Raw genomic sequence first — 21,045 nt, forward strand, 5'->3', positions numbered from 1 at the left:
AAGTCACACCTGTGATTCAGATTTTATACAGTTTATATCACAAAACTAAGCTTTTAAGCCGGCACCTGTAGCTCACGCCTGTAATCCTAGCTACTTAGGAGGCTGAATCAGAGGATCGCAGTTCAAAGCCAGCCCTGGCAGGAAAATCTGTGAAACTCTTATCTCCAATAAACACTCAGAAAACTGGAAGTAGCGCTGTAGCTCAAGTGTTAGAGTGCTAGCCTTGATCTGAAGAGCTGAGGGACAGCACCCAGGCCCAGAGCTCAAGCCCCAACTAAAAAAAAAAACAAATTTTTTTTATCATTTCCTAAACATCACATTAGGATTTTTAATGTGCCTTGCAGACTGGACAGCATCTTGCTCTTTCTTTAACCCAACATCCTCTGTGTGTGTGTGTGTGTGTGTGTGCGCGCGCGCGCATGTACATGTGCATGCATGCACGTGCACATGCATGCAGTTTACATACTGTTGATTGTGCCAGCTGCTGGTAGCTCATTCCTATACTCTTACCTACTCAGAAGGTTGAGATCTGAAGATTGCAGTTCAAGCCAGGCAGGAAAGTCTGTGAGACTCCAATCTGAACTGAACATTGAGTAGGACAGTGATGATAACCAAGGCTTGGCCAGGTCAGTTTCCAATGATGGAGTGTGCCCAACACTGTGAGCTGTAAAGTACTAGCTCCTTTTACCTCTCCCATTATATGTCTCGGCAGGTTAGCCTTCTCCCACTGTTCCAAAGTCTAATCTGAGGGTTTGCTTACAGGGCAGCTGGGGAGACTCTTCGCTGGGTCCAGGAACCTTGCAAAGTGCACTTAGAGTGGCATTCTGCACAATTCCTCTGGGAGCCCAGTCCTGGTAGATCACAGTCCTTGCCGGTCTTGAGCCTGGTGACCACTTTTTCCTATTTATCATTGCTCCTGAAAGTAGATAATTCTTGTCATCTGCAAAGGGAGAGTTGTGAGAATCTGTTTAGATTTGTGCTGTAAGTTCAGTGATAGGGGAAAAATCATTATGGTATTGATAGAACCTAATCATGAAGTCACTGACTCTGGCGGAGAAAGTTAAGAGGGTTTTCAGTGATTCCAGCAGTGTCGAGGACTGTTTCTAGACATGTCAGAGATTCTGGACTGCCAGCCTTCCTTTTCCTTAGCACAAACCCCTTGGTTTCAGTTATATTTGACCTGGCTTTATTGCAAAAAAATAAAATAAATAAAAATATGTAACCTCACTATTTTAACAACTATTTTCCATTTTGTCAGTGTCTTCTATAGAGAATACTAACATTTTGCAATGTTCGTAGTCATCTAATTTTGCATTCTCTAACACTATATTTCACTTTTACTTAGAATGAATTCCAAACTTACAAAAAGTTGCCAGAGGGGGCTGGGAAGGTGGCTCAGTGGTCGAGTGCTTGCCTCACATGCATTAGGCCCTGGGTTTGATTCTTCAGCACCACATAAGCAGAAAAAGCTGGAAGTGGCACTGTGGCTCAAGTGGTAGACTGCTCGCCTTGAGCTGAAGAGCTGAGTGACAGCGCTTAGGCCCAGAGTTCAGGCCCCATGACCGGACCCCCCGCCAAAAAAAAAAAAGAAAATACTTTCTAGTATTTGGGCTTTTCTTCAGTTTACTAACACTCTACATCTGCTGAGGATTTCAGTGGGATTTTAAATACCCTTTGGCACACTGGAAAATGAAACTCATTGATCAGATTTTTAAATACTTACTACAAAGTCAGCTGTTCCCCTATCATTGATAAAAGTGTTTGGTAGGCCTCTCATTTTAAACCATAGTCGTACATCTTGGAGTGACTCTGTCTTCACCTTGCAGTGAATGGTGGCCATAGCAGACCATCAGAAGGAGAACTGTCTCTCCTGAGCTATGGAGCAAGTGCAGATTTCCTGATGCTACCATTTGGCAAGAGTCCATGGCGGTATGCTTCTGGGCCTCCTGTGGGGAGCCAAGGAGCTCCACCATACCCCAGGACAGCCAGGTGCCTGCCTGTCATCACCATCTGCTGCTTCCCTTCTCTACCTCCACGCTCATCATGTTTGGGTCACAGGATGTTCCTTCTAGATTTGTTTTTATCCTCATTGGGCATTTTGTGATTTTCAGATGAGCATCTCCAGTAGCTTTTCTCTATGATTTTCAGATGAGCATCTCCAGTAGCTCTTTTCTATGATTTTCAGATGAGCATCTCCAGTAGCTCTTCTCCATGGTGGCTTAGTTGCCATCTAGGCTCACTCTTGCCTATTGTGGGCTCACTTACCTTTCCCATGCTTGATACAGTTACTGGTTTTCAGAACTTTTGCTTCTTCATGATTCTCACTGTGTACCTTTCCTATTTACCTAGAGGAGTATAAAGAAACATTCAGACAATTCAAGGGAAAAACTATGTGTCCATACTCCTTTATTCTCATGAATTCATATTAACCAGTCTTTTCAGCTATTCATTTATTTTGTGCTGGTACTGGGGCTTGAATTCTGGGTCTCTGGGTTTCTCTTATCTTTGTGTGTGTGTGTGTGTGTGTGTGTGTGTGTGTGTGTGTGTGTGTGTGTGTGTGTGTGTGTGTATTTGTGTGTGTGTGTGTGTGTGTGTGTGTGTGTATTTGTGTCTCTGTGTCTGTCTGTGTCTTGTGTGTCTGTGTCTGTGTCTTCTGTGTCTGTGTGTCTGTGTCTGTGTGTCGTGGGCACTTGAACTTGGGGCCTGAGCAAGGCTAGTGCTCTACCACTTTGAGCCATGGTGCACTTTCAGCTTGTTCTTGTTGTTGTTGTTGTTGCACTTTCAGCTTGTTCTTGTTGTTGTTGTTGGTGGTGGTGGTGGTGGTCATGGGGCTTGAGCTCTGGGCCTGAGTAGCTAGGATTACAGACATGAGCCATCATGCCAGGCCATTTCCAGTTTTCTAGTAGTTAATTAGAAATAAGAGTTTCACAGATTTTCCTGCCCAGGCTGGCTTTGAACCCCAATCCTCAGGTCTCAGTCTCCTGAGTAGTTAGGATTACAGACATGAGCCACCAGCACCCAGCTTCCCTTATCTTTTTTACTCAAGGCTGGTGCTGTACTTTTGTGCCATGTCTCTACTTTCTTAGCCTTTTATATTATCATATTGATAGACTTTTCCCACATTTTTTTTTCAGTTTTTTTAATTGCATTTTTTTTTTTCGTCTTTTCTTTTTTGATACTGGGGATCGAACCCAGGACGTTGCACTTGCTAGGCCACTGAGCTACATCCCAGCCCAATTGCATTTTTTTAGTGTATATTTTTTATTGTAAAGATACAGTACAGAGGGGTTACAGTTACACGAGTAAGTTAATGAGTACATTTCCTGTTGAGCATTGTTACCTCCTCCTTTTTTTACCACATTTTTAATATCATTGTAGTCCTATGGCTTTTCTCAGTATGGTTTTTTATTTGAATGGGCTTCATCTTGGCCAGTAAAAGTTTTGGCAGGATACTGCCCTGTCCTTCCCTCCTGTGGGAACCAGCGGGGAGGCCCCTGTTTTTCAGATACAATGTGGGTTCCAGGACCACACTGAGATAAATCCAGTGCTCTCCTGGGTTCTGTAGTGGGAAGGACTGTTAGAGACTAATACCTGGATGCCCTGATTGCATGTTTTATTATTTTTATTTTTATTTTTATTTTTTGCCAGTCCTGGGGCTTGCACTCAGGGCCTGGGCACTGTCCCTGAGCTTCTTTTGCTCAAGGCTAGCACTGTACCACTGGAGCCACAGTGCTATTTCTGGCTTTTTCTTTGTATGTGGTACTGAGGAATTGAACCCAGGGCTTCATGCATGCTAGGCAAGCACTATACCACTGAGCCACCTTCCCAGTCCTCATGTTTTCTTTTATAGTTGAGCCAGTGTCACTTCTGTGAGGACACACCATGGGCAGAGCTGGAAAAAAACATCTTTGATGATTTGGGTACAATTTTGTGTAGTGTCAGTTTGGCTTTAAGCATTATCTGATCCTTTCTCTTTCCCACTTCTGTTTTGTTATTTGTTTATTTATATGTAGCCTCCTTTGTAGCTCAGCCTGGCCTGGAACTCAGAATCTTCCTGTCTCAGCCTCCTGTGTACTAGAATAACCAGTGTGCACAACCACAGGCTTCCATTTCTGTTTTTTAACTATATGTATCATCTTTCCTATTTCTGTGAGTAGTCATTTTGTTAACAATTGCCAAATTGCTTTCCAAAAACCTTTGAATAGCAATACTGGTTTTGGGTGCCAGCCACAGTTGTATGAATATGCTTGCTTTATCAAAGTCATTATTGAGTGTCTCTGTATATTGTAAACCTATTCAATCATTGCTCTTATCTACTCTTCTCTCTTAATTAAAAGTGCACAGCGCTATCTGTGGTTGCCTTAGCTTGGCCTTGAGGGGTTGGTTAAAGACTGCAGTGCTGAAGGAGAGACGAGGACTGGCCTGCCACACACATCAGGATGTGAGCAGGGAAGAGAGAGGGGAGGGCTTCGGCCCTAATCGCAAGGCAAATGGGCTTTTCCTGCCCTCAGCATTGTTGAGACAAACTGTGGAGTTACACTGTGGGCAGTCTGTCTGTTTAGGGCAAGTGAGCTGCTTAAGTGTTACCTCTCTCCTCTGTGCCCACAGTATGATGCTGTTCCCATTCAGTCCAGCGTGGTGTTATGTGCCTGTCCGTCCCCATCAATGGTGAGGGCCCAGACCGAGTCTGGCGCAGCCTCTGGCATTTCCAGCAGTGTCAGCAGGCAGGGATCCACCATGGACGGTACCACAGCTGAGTCCCGGCCAAATACCAACCCCCTGCAGCACGCTTCCCAGCCGCCTCCACAGCCTCGTAAGAAACGGCCTGAAGACTTCAAGTTTGGGAAGATTCTTGGCGAGGGCTCTTTTTCAACCGTGAGTATGTGTTGTACTGCTTGTTAAACAAGCTTGTATCCCTCTCCGTGGCGGGTTGTAGTGGGCCTTGGAGCTAGCATACCCGACTCCACGCCACCGGCCAGGCCAGTGGAGTCTGTGGAGAGGGTGGATTTCCCCTAGTAGACCCCCGGGGAGTGTGGCTAAAACATCTAAACCTGACTTCCATCTGGAAGCTGTACAAAGCATTGTTTTATACGGATGACATGTACCTGCAGTACTAGTACTTGGGAAGCTGAGGCAGGGTGACTGCTTAAATCCAGGTGTTTAAGGCTGGCTTGGCAGCATTGTGAGACCGTGTTTCAAAAAAAAATAAAAAAAGCATCTCTTGATTGATTGATTGATTGATTGATTTTTAAGTAAAATTTGTGGTTTTTGGCAATATTGGGGTTTGAGCACTGAGCAATTTCCATTTGCTAGGCAGGTACTGTGCTGCTTGAGCCATGCCTCGAGCTCAATTTGTGTGTGTGTGTTTTAAAACACAGTTAAAATTTCATTCTAATATAGTACTAGCAGTTTATCTTGTTCTATATCTCCCCACCTGTTGTCAAGCTACCCTCCCTACAAGCTTTTCAGTTCCTTAGGTTGAAAGTTAGTATTAATGTTATTATCTCATCAGAGATTTTTGGTTACATTTAACTACCTTTTTTGAGTACATTTCTTTTATTTGGGGGGGGGGGGCGGTCATGGGGCCTGAACTCTGGGCCTGGGCACTGTCCCTCAGCTCTTCAGCTCAAGGCTAACGCTTTACCACTTGAGCCACAGCGCCACTTCCAGCTTTTTTCTTTTTGCTTATGTGGTGCTGAGGAATCGAACCCAGGGCCTCATGCATACAAGGCAAGCGCTCTACCACTGAGCCATCTTCCCAGCCCCTAACTACCTTTTTTGTATCTTCCTTGTGTGTTAAGTGGTTGGTTTGTGTTTTGCTTGCTTTAATATGTAAAGTAGTATGCCTTGGACATTTGTTTTCAATTTCATAAACAGATATTACCTTGGTTGGTACCCTCAATCATCACATTCATGAGATTTACATTTTCTAGTGTTTTTTCCTCTGAAACTGGCAACCTCAAAAAAAGTTTTCCAGGTGCCAGTGGCTCACACCTATAATCCTAGCAACTCTCACAAGGCTGAGATCTGAGGATCACAGTTCAAAGCCAGCCCAGGCAGGAAAGTCCATGAGACTCTTATCTCCAATAAACCACTAGAAAACCCGGTAGAGGGCTTACCTTGAGCTGAAGAATTGAGGGATAGCGCCCAAGCCCAGAGTTCAAGCCCCACGACTGACAAAGAAAAAAAAGAACAGCCCAGTCACAAAGATAGTGAGACTCTGTCCCACAAACAAAAGGAAGCAAAAAGAACTGAGACATAACTAGGTAGATCCTGGGTTCATTCCAAAATACCGCCAAAAAACTTTTTTTTTTTTTGGTCTTTCAGTGCTAGAGATCAAACCCAGGGTGCTGTGTGTACTAAGCAAGTATCGGGGTGTATACTGTCAATTCAAAGCCCCCACAAAAAGAGATTCCGGCACTGGGCGGCCTCATTTTGTGGTCTCCATTCTCACATGGGCACTGGAGGTGCCTCACTTTTGAGAGTTCCTGAATCACCGGTCTTTCTGGCATGGCCCTTATGAAAGAATCCATATATGAAATTTATTTTCTTTTTATTTTCCTGTGTCTTTTTTTACATTTATAAAGATTCTAAAATACAAAGAACAAGAACATCTGGTTTAAATTAATGCTAAACTTCTGTAGCCCGTACACTTCTTCCCCCTCCCCCATCTCTCTCCTTCCGTGTGTGTGTGTGTGTGTGTGTGTGTGTGTGTGTGTGTGTGTGTGTGTGTGTGTGTGTGTGTGTGTGTGTGTGTGTGTGTGTGTGTGTGTGTGTGTGTGTGTGTGTGTGTGTGTGTGTGTGTGTGTGTGTGTGTGTGTGTGTGTGTTGTGTGCTGGCCCTAGGGCTTGAACTCTGGATCTGAGCACTGTCCATGAGCTGTTTTTGTTCAAAGGTAGTGCTCTACCACTTGAGCCACAGCACCACCTTCAGCTTTTTCTGTGATTAATTGGAGATTGGAGCCTCATGGACTTTCTTGCCAGGGTTGGCTTCAAAACAGGATCCTCAGATCTCAGCCCTGAGTAGCTGGGGTTACAGGTGTGAGCCACTGGCGCCTGGCTCTCTCTCTCTTATCACCACCACCATCATCATCAGTGATGATGATGATTATTGTTGTTGTTGTTACTATTATTATTAGTTGTGGAGCTTGAACTCTGTCCCTGAGCTCTTTTGCTCCATAATGCCACTTCTGGTTTTTTGGTGGTTTATCGGAGATAAGAGTCTCATGGGCTTTCTTGCTGGGGCTGGCTTTGAACTGTAATCCTCAGATCTCATCCTCCTGAGTAGTTAGGATTATGGGTGTGAACCACCTTTGCTTGGCTGGTATGCGTTCTCTTTCTCTTTGTCTCTCCCCCTCCCCCCCCTCTCTACACACACACACACACACACACACACACACACACACACACACACACACACACACACAGTCACACACAGTCACACACAGTCACACACAGACATACATATATAGTTTTTGTAGGTGGTGAGGCTTGAACTCTGGGCCTGGATGCTGTCCTTCAGCTCTTCAGCTCAAGGCGTGTGCTCTGCCACTTGAGCCACAGCGCCACTTCTGGTTTTCTGGTGGTTAATTGGAGATAAGAATGTCAGAGACGCCGGGCGCTGGTGGCTCACGCCTGTAATCCTAGCTACTCAGGAGGCTGAGATCTGAGGATCGCGGTTCAAAGCCAGCCCGGGCAGGAAAGACTGTGAGACTCCTATCTCCAATAAACCACCAGAAAAGCGGAAGTGGCCCTGTAGCTCAAGTGGTAGAGCGCTCGCCTTGAGCTGAAGAGCTGAGGGACAGTGCCCAGGCCCAGAGTTCAAGCCCCACGACCGACAAAAAAAAAAAAAAAAAAAGAATGTCAGAGACTTTCTTGCCAGAGCTGGCTTTGAACTGTTATCCTCAGATCTCAGCCTTATGAGTAGCTAGGATTATAGGCGTGAGCCACCAGCGCCCAGCTAGCTGGCTCTGAATTTTTAAAAAAATGTAATTTTACTGTTATTATGAGGTATTGTACAGAGGGGTTGCCATTTCATAAGTCAGATAACGAGGACATTTCTTTTGTGGACATCGCCCCTTCCTTTACTGGTTTCCCTGCCCTTACACTTTTAATTTAGATTATTTTCATTAGCAATCTTTGTGAAATAACTTTGTTTTTAGAAGGATTGTGTTGCCCTTGTGGGAAAAAAAACTCCCAACCATGAAAATAGCTCCAGGGGTTCTGGCTCTTACTGCTCCTTGCAGGAAGAGACCCCTTTCACCACTATGACAGGTCAGTGAAGTTTCCTCTCGCCCGCAGCTTTCCTCCTTTATCTTTTTTTTTTTTTTAAATTTTGTTTTTGGGTCCCGTCATGGGGCCTGAACTCAGCCTGGGCACTGTCCCTCAGCTCTTCAGCTCAAGGCTAGCGCTCGACCACTTGAGCCACAGCGCCACTTCCAGCTTTTTTCTTTTTGCTTATGTGGTGCTGAGGAATTGAACCCAGGGCCCTCATGCATGCAAGGCAAGCGCTCTACCAACTGAGCCACCTTCCCAGCCCCCTCTTTTATCTTGACTAAGAGTGAGGACTTCCTTGTGGTATCACCCTTGACCCTGGGTTGTTCTGGGTGTGCAAGAGATGCACCATCCTTCCTGGGTGCTGCAGCTGTCTTGGCCAGTGCTGAGCTGCTTGGGGACAACTGCAGGCCTGCTTGGAACCTGCAGCCTCCATCTCAGATAAGAGTTTCCTGCCAGTCTGCCTCACCATTTCTGAAACAGCACTTAGAATTAGACTTCCAGGGAAGGGTGAGTATGCATGTGAAGCAGTGTAGTTACCAGCAGAGCAGAATCTTGACATGGCAGAGCATAGTGCTACACAGTGGGCAGGCCCCTGGGGACACTTCTGCTGCCATGGAGGAAATCGCAAATCACACGTGATTTTTCTAGAAGATCCTTCTGTTCCTGTGGGAAACCTGCTTATGAAATTCTAGACAATAGAAAGATTACATAAGTATCTCCTTAGAAAGGATTCTACTGAGTGATAGTGTTCTATGACAGCTTCTTCTTCCCTTTTCCCGAGTACGAAGCTAGCACTTGTGCTTGTGACATGTTCTTCAAGAAAGATCGTTTGAGGTTTTTCCACGTAAGTAAGTAAGCCTGATGTTCTCGATAACAGCAGGCATCTCAGTGCTCTTCTAGGACCATGTCTGAGGAGCTTGTCACAGACTGGGACTCTGAGTCACAGTATTCCCACAACCCTGTGTCCGCCTCAAGGTCTTTGTACCAGGCCCAGACTGTCCCTCTACAGGCATTTTATGAGACACACGTGTTCATTCTGACCATGGAAGGGCCAATGCTCCCATAGCAGAGCTGTTGCTGGCACGCTGTAGTCAAATGTTGTACCCATCAGTTGCTTCCATTTTGCCTCAGGTGTGCCTAGAGTTTGCTAGTGCAGATTGGTCTTTTCCATGTCAGGGCAGCTGCGTTGGATACCCTGTCCCTGCATGGGGGTATCCTGGAAAGGTGAACTCCTGTGCTGTTTCCTCCCCTTTGCCTTTTATGCCCATGATCACATTTAGTTATCAAATGAAATGTGAGCTTGCAGTGAATATATCCTGAAAGGACCTATCTTTCAAGGTTTATTTGTTTTGTTGTTTTTTTTTTTTTTTATTTTTGGTAGTGATAAGCCTCCAGCCTATTCTTTTTTGTTTTGTTTTTGTATTGGTTCTGGGGCTTGAACTCCCTGAACTTTTGTGTTCAAGGTGAGCATTCTACCACTTTGAGCCACAATGCCATATCTGGCTTTTCAATAGTTAATTGGAGATAATCTTACAGGCTTTCCTGCCCGGGCTGGCTTTGAACCAAAATCCTCAGAGTAGCTAGGATTACAGGCATAGTCACCGACACTGAGCCTCTGGTTATGTTTTTGAGACAGGTCCTCGATCTTTGGTTGGAGCTGGCCTCTTCACCTCTGCCTCCCTAGTAGCTAGAATTATGAGGATGAGCCACCAGCACCTGACGAAGTCTCCGGTACCCACTTGTTGATAGTATTTAGAAATGTTAGTCTAGAAGGTTCTTGAATTTATACTTTCACTACACTATGAAGACTACCAAAAGTTGACCCTTCTGAAAGCACATTAACATGGTCAGTGGTTCTCTGCTGTTCGTTGGTACAGAGCTCAAAGTATTTAAATATTTCAAGCATTGTATAGGAATGGGGAAGTATTTGTCAGACTCTGTTTCCTGGTATGTTTTCCTTTTCCTTTACAGTGTGTTTTACAGTGTGTTTCTTTTTATTTTTCTTCCCAAACCAGGTTGTCCTGGCCCGAGAACTGGCTACCTCCAGGGAATATGCCAGTGAGTACTACCGTGAGCTGTATACCTGGGATTGAGGCAGGCAGGGTGGCAGTGCGGGGAGGGGTGGGGGAAGGGGCGTGTATTCTACATTTGGAGTCCAAGGCCTGACTAGTCTTAGAGACCATGAAGCTGTTATAAGTGAGTGATTTTAGAAAAACTACAATTAAATTGTATCTTCAGTATTTTTTTTACCTTATCCAACTGTAATAACTCACTTCTCTCTACCTTAAGTTAAAATTCTAGAGAAACGTCATATTATAAAAGAGAACAAGGTCCCATATGTAACCAGAGAGCGAGATGTGATGTCACGCCTGGATCACCCCTTCTTTGTTAAGCTTTACTTCACATTTCAGGACGATGAAAAGTTGTGTATCCTTTGTGTGATCAGTGCTACCTAAAGTCCCATCACCTGCCACGTCATAGTTTTTCCTCCTGAGTGTCCCCTTCCCTGGAAGGGGAAGGGTGGACCCTCCTCCTCCCGGACCCTCAGGAGTTGGTAGGATGCTGCTGTCCCGGTGGTTCCCTCTGTCCTCTAACATCTCTCTTCTCCCTCCATCTCTGCTGCCACTGCTCGTACAGCAGCCTTTTCAACTTTTTAGATTCTCTCACTTGTGTGGCTGCCTTGATCCCTCCCTTTTGTCCCTTGGGTCCCCTGCGACCCCTTCTCTCTTTGAGCTGGTGGAGTTCTGGCTGTTAGACGCCCAGCAGTCCAGGCCTGGGCTTTCCTGGAGCAACAGCATTGGTTATGAAGCACTGTTATTGGTCAGCCAGCTGTGTCACTTCCAGAATTACCTGAGACAGCCCTCTTTGTCAGGGAAGGCGCTTGTGTAGCTCACAGTTTGGAGGCTGAATGGCCAAACAATACTGTGCAGGCCGTGGCCCTGTGGTGGATGGTGGATAGTGCATATGTCTGAAGGAGTGATCACATCTTAGGCCGGGAAGCTGAAAGAGTGGTAGAATGGGGAGAATTACCAGTTAACAAGGAGTGAGAGTCTGTCTCCTATTTAATGACTCAAGGACTATCCACAGGTCCTGCCTCTTACAGGTTCTACCACCTTTCAGTACTGCCACCCTGTGGACCACACTTCTAATCACATGTACTCTTGGGAGATACCCAAACTCTGGCAGCTCTGGCACCACACTTGACTTGGTGTTCTCCCACCATTGTAGCCCAGATGAGGGTGCTCTTGTAGTCTGATTTCCAGATGGCGCTGGCTAGAACAGGTGGACATGACTCAAGGTCTTTGTCTGGTGGTATATATGTTCTTGATCATTTAGGCAAATTCCAGAGTCCTAGTATACTTACCTTCCATAAGCATGAGATCAAACAATGAATTCTGCCCCCACTGCAAATCCTTGATGTTCATTGTGTTGAGAAGTGACTGCAAGATATACCCACATACTTGCAGAGAGAAGGCGTCTGGGACATCCTTGCCACAGACTGACAGTAGGCAGATGGAGCTACAGAGGAACCATTGAGGCTCTTCACCAGATGCAATGAGGGGAGGAGGGAATGAGTTCAGAAGAAGCCTGTCGGAGACAAGGTCTCCCCCCACATGCAGCTCTGGCTGGACCACAGCCTCAACAATAAAGAATCTTTCTCATGCTGGGCGCTGGTGGCTCACGCCTGTAGTCCTAGCTACTCAGGACGCTGAGATCTGAGGATCACGGTTCAAAGCCAGCCTGCGTAGAAAAGTCCGTGAGACTCTTATCTCCAATAAACCACTCAGAAAACTGGAAGTGGCGCTGTGGCTCAAGTGGTAGAGCGCTGGCCTTGAGCTGAAGAGCTGAGGGACAGCGCCCAGGCCCAGAGTTCAAACTCCATGACCGGCCAAAAAAAAAAACAAAGAACCTTTCTCAGGTACAGATTAAGACTGAAGGGGGCTTGAATGCTGCTATCTCCAGCTCTTGCCAGGCTGGTCTGTACCTATTTTTTCCTCATGATATAGGGTCATAGCATGAAAACAAGAACATTGCCATTGACCTCAGCTTAGTTTTGGTCCTGTCTTTAGCTTTGTTTCCTTTGAGTCTCTCTCCAGCACACATCTCACAAATAGATCAAATGAATCAAGAATTTTAGAAACTTGGTTCTCTTCGAGAGCATGTCACTTTTATGCATAGGAGGAATGGCTGCATGTGTGGATTGTTGGTACCACACACCGTGCACAGAGGTTGAGGCAAGGCTCAGAACTGTGCACTGCCCTGTAGGTTCAGTTGGATCCCATCTCCCTGAGCTGTACCTCTGTACTTGAAGCCACCATATGTTTGTTGCTTGTGCCTTGGCCAGGGGTTGCAGGCAGGCCTGCCAGCCACCTAGTGGTTCCCGCTCATAGGCCACAGATGCCTCTGGGGATTATGTGACCAGAAGTGCAGTCTGCACTGAGGTGCCATCTGTACTTTTCCAGGGACTGTGTCATTATATCTTAGAAGGAACCCTACACTGAAGCCTGGTCCTGGAGCCGGGCTTGGATCTGACTCAAAAAAGAACAACTGTCTTGGGAGCGCACAGGTACCTTCAGTTTGCATTTAATAAACATTTCTTACTGGATTGTTAAGTCTATTAAAAAAAAATCTTCCCCATTCTTCCTTAACTGTATGATGTTCAGATTTTGGCCTTAGTTATGCCAAAAATGGAGAACTGCTTAAATACATCCGCAAAATTGGTTCATTTGATGAGACCTGTACCCGATTTTACACAGCTGAGATTGTGTCGGCTCTAGAGTACTTGCACGGCAAGGGCATCATTCACAGGTAAGAGAGCTCCCCTCTCCCCCCCAGGGGCAGTGCTCACAGGACCCTCACTGTAGTGATTAGGGTTAGTGGCCATGTGGCCTATAAGCTATGACTGACACCCAGATCAGCCCTCTGGGGTTAGCTCTGACTTACTTTGTGGCAGCTCACTGAGAGTTGAGAAAAGGCTGGTGGTGGAAGGAATCTGCAGTCCCTGCCCTTACAGTCTTACACCATCCATCACCGGTCACCATGGCTGTGTGTCTTTCTGCAAGCAGCCACTTGTATCACCTGATACTTTCATTTTGTTACTTGTAGCTTTTGTGTCTTCTTATTTCTGATCTCATTTCCCAAGAGTTTATTCTGATAAACTCAAATTGAAAGTACTCATAAGCTCTTTATGCATTGAAAAATGATAGGTTATTTTTCCTTAAAAAGTTTATTAAAAGTGACATATGTAGTTATAATTTATATAATTTGATTGTCCTTATTATATGCATTTTCTGTTTGGTGTGAACTTCAGGGGTTAGATTCTTGGTTCTTAATCTGTAAATATGATAATTACTCATCAGTTATGTTTTATTACAATGCACAATGATAATGCTGCTCTTTTAACTATTTCAAATGTAGAAATCTACTTTTACAGGGACCTTAAACCAGAAAACATTTTGTTAAATGAAGATATGCACATCCAGATCACAGATTTTGGAACAGCGAAAGTATTATCTCCAGAGAGCAAACAAGGTGTGTGTGAGCTTGATTTCCAGTAGAACCTGACTGAGCTGAAAGCTGAGAGCAACTCCAAGAAATGTGTTACATTATGTCCTCTTGATCGTTAATGGTGCCTGTGCCGGAGGCCTGCCATAAGGTCTTAGGCAGCGCTTGTGTGTCTAGTAGTGGAGGGAGGCTCTGGTGGTCCATGATTCTGCACAGTGCCAGTGGACCAGGCATGAGGTTGACTCCTGTGGATGCTGTAGGAAGTGTCTCAGGGAGCGTGCTCCTGGACTCGGATGCCTTCTGCCTGCCCATCCCTCTGTGTGCCCCGTCTGCTGTGTGCAGATGTCTATGGTAGCTCAGGCATTCTGATTGTAGAATCTACAAAATTACAGGAATGGTGGCTGATTTTGCTGCTGGTGTACTGGCTGACCTTTCAAGTCCTGTCCCTTTGAGTTAGCGTTTGGCCACCAGGACCAGAGGAGGTTCTACACAAGCCTCTAGCTGCTAGGGAACGGCTGTCTGACTTTCTGATGCGGACTGGATAGAAACCACATGCTCTAGAGGTGTAAAGAAATGCAATTGAACTGTGGACTGCTGCAACCTTGGTAGAGAGGATGTGGTCTGAGAGGAAGGGTGTTGACTTGTAGGTTAATCTCATGAAAGGGTCTTGGCCCTAAAGCATGTGACCTGTGGTCAGGAGGGTGACCTGTCTCTCCCTGTGAGAGAAAGACCCTGAAGTACAATGCTGGGGGATGCATGCTGGCCACAGGCTTGGAGTGTGTGTACACGTGTGGACGTGTATGTGTACGTGTACATACGGTATAGGAAAAGGTTCTGACAGAAGCATCGTGGTGCCCTGATTGCTTTCTGAGAAGGGATGCAGTAGTGAAAGGCGGTGGTGGTACTTCAGCCTTTCCACCATGGGAGCCTGAGATGATGGCAGCCAGGTGGAGGGGCCGACAGGCTTCCCCCACAGCAAACCTTACATTCACGCCTGGTGGAGTTCATTTGGCGAATTTATGTTCAGACTCTGTGCTTGACCTCTGTGTGGGTCCTGCGGGGATAGGCTTCCTCCTGTTTGGGAGTTCCACAGGTTCTAAAGTTCCATCCTTGGGGAGTGATAGAAGGCTTGGAATTGAGGAAGATGCTCTTGTTTGCTCAGATGGGATAGCCTGGTGGCCCTTTTCTCCTCCTGATACTTTTGAGACGCCCTCAGAACTGGGTCTGTTTGACTGGTTCCTAGCAAATAGTGCCCATCTTACTAGCAGGTAATCTTATTTTTATGGACTTGGTGTAACCTCATAGAATTAAGTGTCCATGACAGTTAAGTCAGGTTTTCTTGTGGGGAATCTGTCAATCCCTTGTCATACTTGTGCAAACTCGTCTCAGCTGAGACAAACCCACTGTGTTCAATCGTGGGAACCTCCCAGCTGGGCTATGCTTTAAGGCATTTCTTTCTTCATGCAAATTTTCTTCACAGTTTGATAATTTAGCACAGGGCTACTCTTTAAATTTTTTTTTTTTTTTTTTTTTTGTCAGTCATGGGACCTGAACTCTGGGCCTGGGCGCTGTCCCTGAGCTCTTCAGCTCAAAGCTAGTTAGTGCTCTACCACTTGAGCCACAGCGCCACTTCTGGCTTTTTCTGCATTTGTGGTGCTGAAGAATCAAACCCAGGGCCTCACACATGCAACGCAGGCGCTCTGCCACTGAGCCACCTTCCCAGCATGCCACAAGGCTACTTAAAAATACATAAAAATTTAAATTCTTTGGTGAAATAAACCTTTTTGGAAGCAGGAAGCTAAAAAACCCTTAGGTTGTTATCAGCAAGGGACAATCGCTTTTGCATATGGAGGAGGTGGCAGAGGAGGTTTTCTTGCTCCTTAGAGAAAAAGAGAATAACGCATGATTTGTTTTAGTAACTTATTCTCACCTTCTGTTTGAAGTTGTTCATAATCTTGGAATCTCCTTCTGATTGGTTTCTTTTTCATTTGCGGGGAGGTAGTTTCCCCAAAACATCTTGAAAGCTTCTAAATAAAGTGCTGGTGGGAGCCAGGTCCTAGGCTCCTCATCTGTTCAGCGGGCATGTTGTTCTGTCTCCCTAAGTCTGCTTGTTTACCACAGACTTGCATTTAGAGGGAGCCCATAGGTGGGTTGGGGGCTCTAGCCACAAGGGCAGGTGGCGTGTGATAGAGCCGTGCGGCTGTTGAGGGCCAGGAAGGCCCATGAGGACTTCTTAGTTGTCCTCACCAAGTAGCTGTGTCCTGGTGAGAGCAGCTAACTTACTTGGAGTAAGACCCGCATCTGCCCCTGGCTTTTGCCCTCTTTCCAGAAGCCTTGAGGAGCTCACGATATCCTGGAGGTTTAGACATGGGGTTTGTTTCTGGAAACCTGTATTCTGTTCTACGAAGGCCTTTCTGGTATTCTTCCGAGCGTGGAGGGTCAGCAAAAGGAAGGGAAGAGGCCAGCAGATGTCAGTAAGTGGCTAGAGTGTGGACAAGAAGCTTCCTTCGCTGCAGTGGCTCTACAGGGCTACCTGAGGATGCCCATTGACTGGAACCTCAGACCACTTGCAGGCCTGTGGGTTCAGAAGGCAGGCCTTAGAGCCAGCCATCTTGGCCTTGCTGTCATTTTAGCATGGCCAATTTGATAGGCTTTCATGTTTTCATTTGTGCTTCTTTGGTTTATTACTTAGTTGAATGCCCTCCTTTTGGTTTTGGCTCTTGGTTTGGTTTAGTTTCCTTTTGAGCCTTCTTCGTTTTCCTTCCAGTAACTTTCAGGATCCTGGCAGGATACACAGGAAGCCATGAAATTGTCATAGAAAACCATGTACTGAAGGGACCATTTACAGGGCTGCGGAACTAACAGGCTGGTCCGTGTAGTGGAGCTATGGCTGGAGGGGCTCAGAAACGGGGCTGTCTGCCTGCATGGCAGCAGGTCCTCTTGGTCTTGGGGTTGCCAAGGGGTCTCCAGTGAGGGGTGGGTCTAGAGTGTCTAGGTGCCAACCCTGTGGCCTGCAGGTCAGTGTCACACAGGCTAGGACTGGAGGCACCAGAATGGGGAGGGTTCCTGGGATGGAGGCCCGAATCGCTCTTCCTGAGCTGTTGGTGACTGAGAGGAGGTGCTTCCTGGCGGCAGCTGTCTGTTAGCAGCTGCCTGTTGTCCAGCAGTGAGCACGACACACAAGATCTCTTTCTTGGTGCTGCCCGTCTGTGGTGGCAGGACGATGAGTGGACAGGACGAGTGCCTTCTGCACTCAGTTGTCAGAGGAGGGGCTCCAGGGAGGAGGACGCCTGTCCTGGGGGTCAGCAGGTATCATCAGGTCGGGTCTGGACAGTTGGATTCCTAGGACTTCTCAGTTCACACTGGTGACCAGTGCCAAGCTCATGATGAGCTCAGCTACCGTGCTGTCCTGATGAATGGGCCACGGAGCCACTTTGGTAGAAGTCAAGGAATATGCTTTGGAGTGTGATCCTTTCTCTTTCTCTTCTTCTCAGCTAGGGCCAACTCATTTGTAGGAACAGCGCAGTATGTTTCTCCAGAGCTGCTCACAGAGAAGTCGGCCTGTAAGAGGTAATCACTTATCCAACTGTCCTCCTCTCCATGTCAGCTGTTAGGGTTCTTCATGAAGGAAGAGCAGAATTCACTGCTGATGTGCTGTGCCACATCGAGTTACTGCAGATCAGGCAGGTGGAAGGGTGGCATCTTCCAGTTCCAACTTTAGGAAAAGTCTAACAGCGAAGCATCTTCCTGAGGAGTGGAGCTGGGAGAGCTGGCCAGGACACTTCAATACACTCTTGATCAGTTCATGCTGGTAGAATGCCAGCCATGAGCAAAAAAGCTAAAGCAAGAACTTGTGGCCCTAACCTAAGTTCAAGCCCCAGCTCCAGCACAAAAATAAGAAAATCAGTAAGTGAAGGAAAGAAAGCAGTGAAGGAGTGAAGGAGAAAGAAAGCAGTACAGTTATGAACACAACATGTCCCGAACCTCACATAGGAGGGAACTGAAGCTGTCACCTTTCCTGCCATCATGATGTTTCCTGGCACGTGCAGCTCTCCTGTCCCCCTCCATACACTGAGATGACCCCACAGTCTTCACCACTCTTGTGTTCTACCTTCCATTACCAGCTGCCCAAGTATCAGTGCTACCTTTGGGCCACACTGCCAGTCCATTTTGGAAAAGTCTCTGTCTGAACTGGCTTTTTATCATGATCCTCTGGATCTCAGCCTCTTGAGTAACTAGGATTACAGTGTAAGCCATCGGCACCCATCTGTACAAGAATTTTTTGTTTTTTTTGGTCGGTCATGGGGCTTAAACTGGGCCTGGGCGCTGTCCCTCAGCTCTTCAGCTCAAGGCTGGTGTTCTACCATTTGAGCCAGAGCGCCACTTCCGTGTGTGTGTGTGTGTGTGTGTGTGTGTGTGTGTGTGTGTGTGTGTGTGTGTGTGTGTGTGTGTGTGTGTGTGTGTGTGTGTGTGTGTGTGTGTGTGTGTGTGTGTGTGTGTGTGTGTGTGTGTGTGTGTGTGTGTGTGTGTGTGTGTGTGTGTGTGTGTGTGTCTCAGTTGTTGTGGGACTTGAATTCAGGGCCTCGGCGCTGTCCTTGAGCTCTTTTGCTCAAGGCTTGTGCTTTACAACACTTCAAGCCACAGTGCCTCTTGCAGTTTTCTGGGTTAATTGGAGATAAGAGTCCCATGGGCTTTCCTGCCCAGGCTGGCTTTGAACTGAGATCATCAGATCTCAGCCTCCTGAGTAGCTGACAGGCGTGTACAAGATTTTTTTTTTGGTCAGTTAGTACTTGGACTGGGGGGCCTGGGCGCTGTCCCTGTGCTCTTTGCTCAAGGCTAGTGCTCTACCACTTGAGCCACAGTTCCACTTCTAGTTTTCTGGTGGTTAATTGGAAATAAGACTTTTCCTGCCTGGGCTGGCTTTGAATCATGATCCTTAGATCTTAGTGCCCAGCTTGTATAAGAATTTTTTAAATGCTCAGTTGAAACAAGTCATGCCATTTTCTGAACTGTACCCATACCATGTAGTAGGATTAAATCGTACAGATTCCTGGTTTTAAGGGACGGGAGTGCATTGGAGGCTGAAACTGGGGTGGTGTAGAGTGAGTGGGAAATGAACCTTGCTTATTACTTTTGCCAATACCATTTTTCTTTGTCTTTTCCCTACCTTAAAGTTCAGACCTTTGGGCTCTTGGATGCATAATATACCAACTTGTGGCAGGACTTCCACCTTTCCGAGCCGGGTAAGAAGGAGCCTGCACTTGTCAACTGACAGCAAGTAGGAGGGTAACACCAGGGCTCACACCCAGCTGAGGAGGTGCAGCTGTGCAGGGCTTGTTGGCTTGTTGGCTTGTGAGTGCTTGAGAAAGAGCAGACTGAGATGTGCCCAGAGAGGGCACTGGCTGGTACTAGAGGTTCAAAGTCCTGCTCAAGTGACTTCCTCTTTTTTTTTAATTCACAGAAATGAATATCTTATATTTCAGAAGATCATTAAATTGGAATATGACTTCCCAGAAAAATTCTTCCCTAAGGCAAGAGACCTTGTGGAAAAACTCTTGGTAAGCATTTTGAATTTTCTATGTGAGGGGTCCCACAGCCACTCAGCAAATCCTCTGACTCCATGTTCAGAGAAGCAGCCGAGAGGCCCTCCTGCTGAAGGAAAGATGTATTTAGGGTGGACAGTGATTATAGACAGACACGTATCTTTATATCATATCATCTCCTCTCATTATCATCCCTTTCACTTTCCAAATGCCTGACTCTTGACTTTAATAAGACAGGAAATTACTGTATCATTCTACATGTGCTCATCCTCACATAGCATTTTAAGTTATTGCTGCTAGAGCAACTGGGATTTATTGCAGTGGCAGATGGCTGTAAATTCTACTCTGACATCTGCTGATACCACCTTTAGAGTAAGCTGCATGCAAGCTTTATAAAGATCAACCCAGGTAATGAGGCAGAGAGAAACAGATTTACCTGGGAAAGATGTGTCCATTTGTATTCTAGAGAAGGAAGCTTCCCAGCCCTTATGGCTTTGGAGCTTCCCTCCTTTCTAATTCTTTAGGAATCGGTCTGGTCTACCTCCAGAGGCAGGACCAGGATCAGCTACTCCTAGCCATCCTCCTGGCCTCTTTCCCCCATTTCACCCCTCAGGGAGAGTAGGCTTGATCCACTTGGGAACCTGGGAGGCTCAAGCTCATCCCTGGGCGAGACGGTGTTCCACTGTGAGAGCATCTTCCCAGACTGAGTGTTTCTCCCTTCTTTGTGGCTAGAGTCATCAGTTCATTTCACCCTTGTTTTAGGATTTATTTATTTAGTGTGCATCCTAGGGCTTGAACTCAGGGCCTGGTTACTGTCCCTAAGCTGCTCTGCCCCCCTCCACCCCCTCTCAAGGCTAGTGCTCTTCTACCTGAGCCACAGCTCTATTTTCCACTTTTTGATAGTTTATTGGGAATAAGAATTTCATGGAGTTTACTGCCCTGGCTGGCTGTGAACTGCAGTCCTTAGATCTTAGTCTTCAGAATAGCTAGGATTACAGATAGGAGCCACCAGTGCCCAGCTGGTTTAGTATTTTTGACTTCATGCTTTTTAAAAAGGAATCTTCCTTCTCTCTTCTCTTCTCTTTCTTCTCTTCTCTTCTCTTCTCCTTTCCCTCCCTCCCTCCCTCCCTCCCTCCCTCCCTCCCTCCCTCCCTTCCTTCCTTTCTTCCTTCCTTCCTCCCTCCCTCCCTCTCCTCCTTCCTTCCTCCCTCTCCTCCTTCCTCCCTCTCCTCCTTCCTCCCTTCCTCCCTTCCTTCCTTCCTTCCTTCCTTCCTTCCTTCCTTCCTTCCTTCCTTCCTTCCTTCCTTCCTTCCTTTCCTTCCTTCCTGTATTGGGACTTGAACTTGGCTTCAAGCTCTTGCTTGGCTTTTTCATTCATGGTTGGTTCTCTGCCATCTGAGCTACACCTCCACTTCTAGTTTTTTTTTTTTTTTTTCTGGTTAATTGAAGAACAGGCTGGCTTTGAACTACAGTCCTCAGACTCCCGCATCCTGGCACTGGCATCTGGTTGCTGTCTGTATTTTGAGTTTGAGATTGGTTTTTATCTGTGGGAGGAGAGGAGTGGGTCTTGGGGTGAATCAGGAACCTCAAGCAGTCTACCCTTGATGGAGCAGATGGGCAGGGAATAGGCTATAGCACCCTTGCTCTGCCTAGTAGGTTCTGAGTATTGGAAATAGTTGTTCAGAAAGACCTTTTTGGTCCAAATTTCATTTTAACCCTGA

At 46.5% G+C, this 21,045-nt stretch overlaps 1 protein-coding gene across 4 annotated transcripts in view; it reads left to right on the forward strand.

The window, feature by feature from the left end:
• Nucleotides 1-21,045, forward strand: part of LOC138825461 (3-phosphoinositide-dependent protein kinase 1) — a 65,506-nt gene that overhangs the window by 28,609 nt on the left and 15,852 nt on the right. For all 4 annotated transcript variants that reach the window (XM_070020058.1, XM_070020057.1, XM_070020060.1 and 1 more), the window contains exons 2-9: nt 4,609-4,875; nt 10,292-10,334; nt 10,566-10,703; nt 12,941-13,085; nt 13,711-13,808; nt 17,276-17,351; nt 18,956-19,024; nt 19,243-19,339. In XM_070020058.1, coding sequence (XP_069876159.1) covers nt 4,666-4,875; nt 10,292-10,334; nt 10,566-10,703; nt 12,941-13,085; nt 13,711-13,808; nt 17,276-17,351; nt 18,956-19,024; nt 19,243-19,339 — 876 coding nt within the window. In that variant the 5' untranslated portion in view covers nt 4,609-4,665. The remainder of the gene's footprint in view (nt 1-4,608; nt 4,876-10,291; nt 10,335-10,565; nt 10,704-12,940; nt 13,086-13,710; nt 13,809-17,275; nt 17,352-18,955; nt 19,025-19,242; nt 19,340-21,045) is intronic.

The sequence above is a fragment of the Dipodomys merriami genome, unplaced genomic scaffold (genome assembly GCF_024711535.1).
Source record: "Dipodomys merriami isolate MVZ:Mamm:240054 unplaced genomic scaffold, mDipMer1.0.p SCAF_137, whole genome shotgun sequence".
Taxonomy (NCBI): domain Eukaryota; kingdom Metazoa; phylum Chordata; class Mammalia; order Rodentia; family Heteromyidae; genus Dipodomys; species Dipodomys merriami.